Source organism: Cryptotermes secundus, unplaced genomic scaffold (assembly GCF_002891405.2).
Source record: "Cryptotermes secundus unplaced genomic scaffold, Csec_1.0 scaffold382, whole genome shotgun sequence".
NCBI lineage: Eukaryota > Metazoa > Arthropoda > Insecta > Blattodea > Kalotermitidae > Cryptotermes > Cryptotermes secundus.
In genome coordinates, this window is record NW_019744111.1 from 563,105 (window position 1) to 570,256 (window position 7,152).

Genomic DNA, 7,152 nt, shown 5'->3' on the forward strand with positions numbered 1-7,152 from the left:
TGATCTGTAATCTTGCCTGAATATCCTTAACCTTTTCTTCAGTCAGCACAGTTCTCTTCGATTGCTTCTTCTTGTCACTCACTGAACCTGTGGCCCGCCACTTTTTCAGAAGCCTGTTTACACACGACTTTGTGGGAACTGGCGAGTCAGGATATTTCTGACGAAACCTACGTGCGAATTTTCTGTAAATGTTTTTCCTTGCAATAGTTTCGACAATAAACACACGCTGTTTAATAGTGAACTTCATTTCCACCGTCTGTCGACAGCTGTAAACATTCCACTCCACTTCCACAGCAAGACAAAGACTGACTGTTTAATGCAACCTCGGGTTCCGATTATGCAACCATCGGCGTAGGAGCACTGCAGTCGCGGGGAGGAGTTGCATCCGTTCTGCGGTGGTATGACTCACGGCAAATTGCAGCCGCGGCGCGCACTTGATTGTACGCACTGTATATTTAGCTCAGAAAAGTGTCAAAAATTCTTGAAGATAGCTATGCCTTGTGTAGCCGTGAATTATAATCACTTAATTCGCTTAGTGGGGTGTGGAGTCCAGCTGGGTCCACTTGGCATGGCGGCCACTGATTGCCCTATTGTACCTGCCCCAGGTGATTATGATGATGGGGAATTTGGTGGAATGAAGATTGGCAGGGGAAACCGAAGTACTCGGAGAAAACCCGCCCCAGCGCCACTTTGCCCAGCACAAATCCCACTTGACCAGACCCGGACTCTAACCTGGGCCGCTGCGGTGGGAAGCCAGCGATTAACCACTTGAGCTATGTCGTGGCCATTATGACCACTTAGTCTCCTCACCCTGCTTTGGAACAGCTATCTATTCAAAATATGTCACCATAAACATAACTGGGGGCCTTTCCATACAACAGTTCTGCTGTTCTAACAACAGAAAGAGTGGGCATATGCGATGAAATTTGGTTATAAGCCTCGCTTACCTATTAGGGTCTACTGAGACAAGAAGCAGGCAGGATCAGCACATTGTACTTCAACCTCTGTAACAGGCGTTTCATGTTTCTTATCTCTACTCTCCTGTAACAAGAACATGACATCAGGAATTTCAAAAGACAGCCCTTGGTTAAAGATAAGATTGAATACTTGACAGGATATCAGAGGGAACTGAAGGAAAAACTGACAGAACAGACAAGGAGGAACATGATATGATAGAAAAAGCTCCAATTCCATCCTTTCAAGGAGTGTACAACCAACAGGCCACTCACATGGGGGTGTCCACAACAACAATATGGATGATAATTCTGATGATAAGTTGATTCCAATTCTGCTTCAATTGCAAAAGTTTTCTACGCAGGGACTACTGATGGTTGGAACAGACAACGGTATTCATCAGTTCAGTCTTGACAACATTGCATCCCATATAAACAAAGACAGACTCCATATAATGTTTTCATGTTCTAATAGAGCTCTGTTAGTTTCTTGATGGAGGAGGCCGAATATATTTTTATTGCTAGTGGGGTGGGACTGAGTCCCTTGTACTGTGACCACTTCTGGCCTATTGTACCAGCCCCAGATAATAGGTGGAATGAAGATTGGCAGGAGAAACCGAAGTACTTGGAGAAAACCTGCCCCAGCACCACTTTGCCCACTACAAATCCCACTTGACCAGACTCGGGATTGAACCCAGGCTGCCACGGTAGGAAGCCAGTGACTAACCGCTTGAGCTATGATGCGGCCTTGGAGAAGGCCAATATGTAGTAACCAGCAATGTTTAGATACCCTTCATGATGGAACTTCTCCAGTAACTCTTATCACTGAATCTTGAATGTTTCTGTTTCTAGCGATTATTATTCAGATGGGACATGACACATGTGAGAACCAGAAAGACTGTTGCTCCACTTCTGAACAGTTGCTTTCAACTTTTTGTGGCAAAACAGTGATTTCTACACCTACCAAACAGTGACACTTCCCTTGACAATAGTGATTCAAAATATGGCAGACTGTGGAAAGTGAGAAATATTTTCAATTTGCTGAATGATGCACATTCAAAATATTATGCTGCTTCTGAATATCAGGCTGTGGACAAAATTATAGTACTTTTCAAGAGGAGGAAAATTTTCAAATATTATGTACCCAAAGAACACATACACATACTATATATTTTAGGATATAAATTCATAAATGATATGACATGTCTGGCTACTCATGTGATATAAACATGTACTTTGAGAAGGACAGGACACATGTGACTACCAGCATCACAGCAACACAAGCAGCTGTAAGACAAATGAAAGAGGAGATGGAAGGACATTGATACAGACCATATACAGACTACTTCTTTTGTCACAATCTGACAAAAAGGAAGTTAGTTGTTGCAGGGCAGTCATACATGCCATGTAACTCAGCTTGCTGCCTGCTTCTTCTTGGATCCTTGCTTGACTTATCCTCTTACTATGAAGATGTTGCCAGTGGCTCCTCCAAAATGTCGATGGACTTCTACTCATCTACATGGTATTATGTGGAAGATGTTGTTACTCTTCATAGGCTCTGCTTGCCGCTAATTCTTGCTAGCTTACCCTTTTACCCTGAAGATGGAGGTAGTAGGTTCTTCCAAAACACCGGTGTACTTCTACCGGAATACACGGTGTTACATACCAGAACATAATCCGCTTCATATGCTGTGATTGCCATATGCTTGTAGCTGGTTTCTTGCTGGACTTACACTTTCTCCCTGAAAATGGAGGCAGAACATTCCTCTGAAACATCAAGGTTATTCTATCAGACTACATAACATTACATCCCAGAAGATAGTACTCTTCAAGATTTATTTTACTTGTTTCCTGCAGGGCACTCCAGAATACTACCGAGGAAACCAGCTTATGGTCTTATAGTCATCATCAAATACAATTTAACCCTTTCTCGGCATGTTATTTTCTCACCGTTTTCCTAAATAACGCAATTTTAGGGTAAAGGATACTGTCACTTGATAGCGTGACTATAGATGGGGTTCATATTGGTAATCAGAGAGTGACTATATATGGAGTCCATATTGGTAATCAGACTTATTGGGCATTTTAACACACACCTCAGCACTACATTTTACAGGTCACTATCACACAGAGACTAGTGTTCTCAGTCACTGTCTTCATTGCCCTGCTTGGTAACGTCTTCCAACAATGGATGTTCCTCTGCTCATGGGCTCACATCCTCACAGGCTGGTGGCCATCTCACACCAACCTCCTACTTTTCTAACTGACATACAAGACTTTCCAGTAATCAAAGTCGAAGTTATGTTGCGACTGACAATCAGTCAGTCAGTCAGTCTGCCTTGGTATCAAGCTCCCATCTGGGGCCCAGACCAGATTTTTATTACTCTCAGATAGTCACAGCTTTGTTAATGTGGGGCGCCCTCTCTGACGACAAGGCAGATCCCCCATGCCAGCACAGTTACTCTCAGGTCCAAGTCCCACAGGACCCATGACCACATTTTACTCTCTCAGATTCGAGACTCCCCCAACCTGGAGGGTCAAATCCCCCAGGAACAGGGTGGCCCAGTTTTACCCCCATGCAGGGCTGTCTCTCCTGACTTCAGAATTCTGATTTTTAGTAGACATGCCAGAATACGAAAAAGAATTAACATAAGAAAAATGTATTTTCATAGTCCAGTGTAGGAAGTTGAATAATGTAGCAAAATAACATTATTGTTTCTTGATGATGACTAATCTTGAATGTTGCACTGTATACTTGTGGATGCTTGTTCTACTTAAGTCAGGTATCACAACAGTGAGGTTAAAGACAAGCATATGGTCAGTCAGGTTCTTAAAGGTTGAAACCTGTGTGTGGATCGGATAAATATAAGGCCTGTATCTTGGTGTAGGCTCTGTGAGACAGTGTTTTGTCAATTTCTTAAGTTATGTGGTGTCAGGGTGACCATGAGTGGGAAATGTAAGTAAATCCAGTGAAGACATTATGGTCAGTCTTGAGGTACTGTCACGTCATTCACTGTGACACTCATTGCCACATATTTTTATTAGTTCTCATTTCAGAGATATAATAGCATTATTAGAGGCTTTTAGGCTTCAGGATTTCTGTCAGCTGACATTTTGGGGGAACATGTCGCCTCAGTCTTCAGGGTCAAAGCATAAGCGAAGCAAGAAACCAGCAGGAAGCAGGTAGCAAACAGAGTCTCCAGAATGTCAATTGTCTTTCAACAGACTAAAAAGTTAAAGTTGTCCCTGTGCTTAACTAATTAAGCACTTCACCATGAAGGCGTATGGGGGAGCAGATGTATAGAGCCACATTTTCTTGACCTCGGCACTAGTTGGAGGTGAGAGGTCAGTTTCACGCCCCGGCCGCTTTACCCCCGGGGAAGAAGACCCTGGTACCCATTGGTTAGGAGGCTGGGCGGGCTCCACAGCTGATCTGGACAACATGAAGAAGAGGCAATTCTTGACCATACCGGGACTCAAGTTCTGAACCCCTCGGTCATCTAGCCCATAGCCAGTCACTGCACCAACTGCACTATCCTGGCTCACTTTCTACAGACTATGTGATGTTATATCCCTGAAGATAGAATTCTTCATAACCGCTGCTGTGAGAAACTCAAATTGCTTATAGGCATCTTTGTTGATGGCTTTTGTTAGCTGTAGTATTGTCAGAGGAAAGCATATATTGGTTTATCCACACCCTGATCATACTGATGGCAGAGATGGGTGTGTACATTTATTTATGTATTTATGTATTTCAGAGTGATGGCCACGTCATAGCTCAAGCGGTTAGTCGCTGGCTTCCCTCCACGGTGGCCTGGGTTCGATCCCGGGTCAGGTCAAGTGGGATTTGTGGTGGACAAAGTGGCGCTGGGGCGGTTTTTTCCTAGTACTTTGGTTTCCCCTGCCAATCTTCATTCCACAAAATTCTCCATCATCATAATCATCCGGGGCAGGCTACAATAGGCCAATCAGTGGCCGCCATGCCAAGTGGACCCAGTTGGACTCCATCCCCCACTAAGCGAATTAATATGTATTTCAGATAAGCTGAAGGCAGAAATAGCAATCAACGTGCATTTGGACACCCTGAAGAGAGTGGAGATCTTCCAGAACACCGAAGCGGGCTTCCTGTGTGAGCTAGTGCTGAGGTTACGCCCTGTCCTCTTCTCTCCTGGAGACTACATTTGTAGGAAAGGTATGTAAATAAGGTTTATGAGTTCCTGTGTGTGAACATCAAAATCATGTTTATGTTTGGGTTGGAAATGATATTACAGTCTACAAAATAAAGTCATATTGACAGAACACCTAGGAAATTGTTTCTATGATAGTTCTAAAAACTTTGGAAAACATTCATATATATAATATAATACTTCCTTTCCTTTCTTGGTCATTTGATAAGTCGTTAAGAGGGGTTGCAAACGGGAAGATGTTGGGGGATCACTCAAAAGTCCTCAACCTGAGTGCTTGTCTTCGTTTTGTGCATCAGTTAACCTATGTTCTGAAGTGGGACTAATGCAATTGTTATTGATTATTAAATAAATTGTAGTACAAACCCAAATATTTATTTAACATATTTTTATACAAAGCAGAAATATAGCAGAGATAAGAAACTTGACATATGGTGTATAAAAAATAAAACCTGAGTGTACTTTTCTGAAACAGTGATTAAACACACTCTGTATGTAGATGTAAGGAATCTTTCATTAACATAAGTTGAGAGCAGTTTCATATATTCCTTAAATGAACCCTACTTAAAAGCTGTGTCTTTTAAATTTGTTAAGCTGCTGATCTCCATTTCCTCAGGTATAGCCCTTGCACTGCCCTCTGCATTAAGTAAAATTTCAAAATATTTCAGTAAAAATTAGAAAATTAGTAAGAAACCATGTTTGAAATCATAGTCTGCCCAGTTAGGTGTTAGAGAACTTTAAGCTGCGGGTCCCGTGTCATAGCTTTACGGCATGTAAAAGAACCTCATATCTCCAAAGGAGGTCACTGAGCCAAATTAACGGACGTTTCCCGCCCAACAGCAGTCTCTAATACCTCTGGTAGATGGGGGAAGCATTATAGATACCTCTCAGCTAGTAGAGCCAGTCTCGCTGGCTGGGCGGGACTGATGGTAAGCACCAGTACTGGTAGTATATAGAGACTGGTAGAAATCATAGAGGGAAGCACAATGGACCAATACAGGTCTCAGTGCATGGGGAAACCCACCCTCTCCAATAACTAACTAACTAACTAGGTGTTAGAGAAATGTTTGTTTGTGCACAGGTGAGGTGGGGAAAGAGATGTACATCGTTAACAGGGGGCGCCTGCAGGTAGTGGCTGATAATGGTCGGACAGTTCTTGCCACACTCAAAGCTGGCTCCTACTTCGGAGAGATATCCATCCTCAATATGGGTACCGCAGGTAAAAACCTTGGTAAATATGGCTTCAGCTGCTAATTGTACATAGCTTGCTTCAGTGTTGTCTGCTGTGTCTGCATGTGATGTTTATAGTGAGCCACATACACGTGGATTCATCTGTGGGCTTGAACCATAGTGGAGGAATCTGCGGTTGATGTTAATGATGAGTCAAAGCTGTTATTGACCATGAAGTTTGTAATAAAGTAGAAACCATGTGCTTAATACACTATAGTTAAAACCTTGTGTCAGTGTGTCGATGTTATCATCAACAGTAAAGTATCTTGGACTACACCTGGATTCCAGGCTTACTTGGAAGCAGCATATAACCAAAAAAAGGAAACAGGTAGACCTAAAAGTAAAAGACATACATTGGATCATTGGAAGTAAATCCAGCACATCGCTAGATAGTAAAGTACTTCTATACAAGACCATCATAAAGCCTATTTGGACCTATGGAATCGAACTATGGGGATGCGCCAGTAAATCGAACATAGCCATAATGCAACGAAGACAGTCCAAAATACTGCGGATGATCACAAATGCACCTTGGTATGTGTCTAATCAGACCCTACATGACGATCTCAATGTACCATTCGTCAAAGAAGTCATCCAAGAAAGAAGCATAAAACATCACGATAAACTAGGACACCATAGCAATACATTACTGCAGCCCCTACTGGAACAACAACAACGAAGAAGGCTAAAGAAATTATGGCCCGCAGATCTACTTGATGGTTAGAGGATCTCTCATTGGAGGAGCCCTCATCACGACACAATAAGCACACGAGGACGGTGTTTAA

The 7,152-nt window shown here is 42.7% G+C and overlaps 1 protein-coding gene across 1 annotated transcript in view; it reads left to right on the top strand.

The window, feature by feature from the left end:
- The window catches only part of LOC111874445 (potassium/sodium hyperpolarization-activated cyclic nucleotide-gated channel 3), a 244,467-nt gene that overhangs the window by 214,904 nt on the left and 22,411 nt on the right, over positions 1 to 7,152 (top strand). The window contains exons 7-8 of the mRNA XM_023869958.2: positions 4,993 to 5,145; positions 6,219 to 6,356. Of these exons, the coding sequence (XP_023725726.2) occupies positions 4,993 to 5,145; positions 6,219 to 6,356 (291 nt within the window). The remainder of the gene's footprint in view (positions 1 to 4,992; positions 5,146 to 6,218; positions 6,357 to 7,152) is intronic.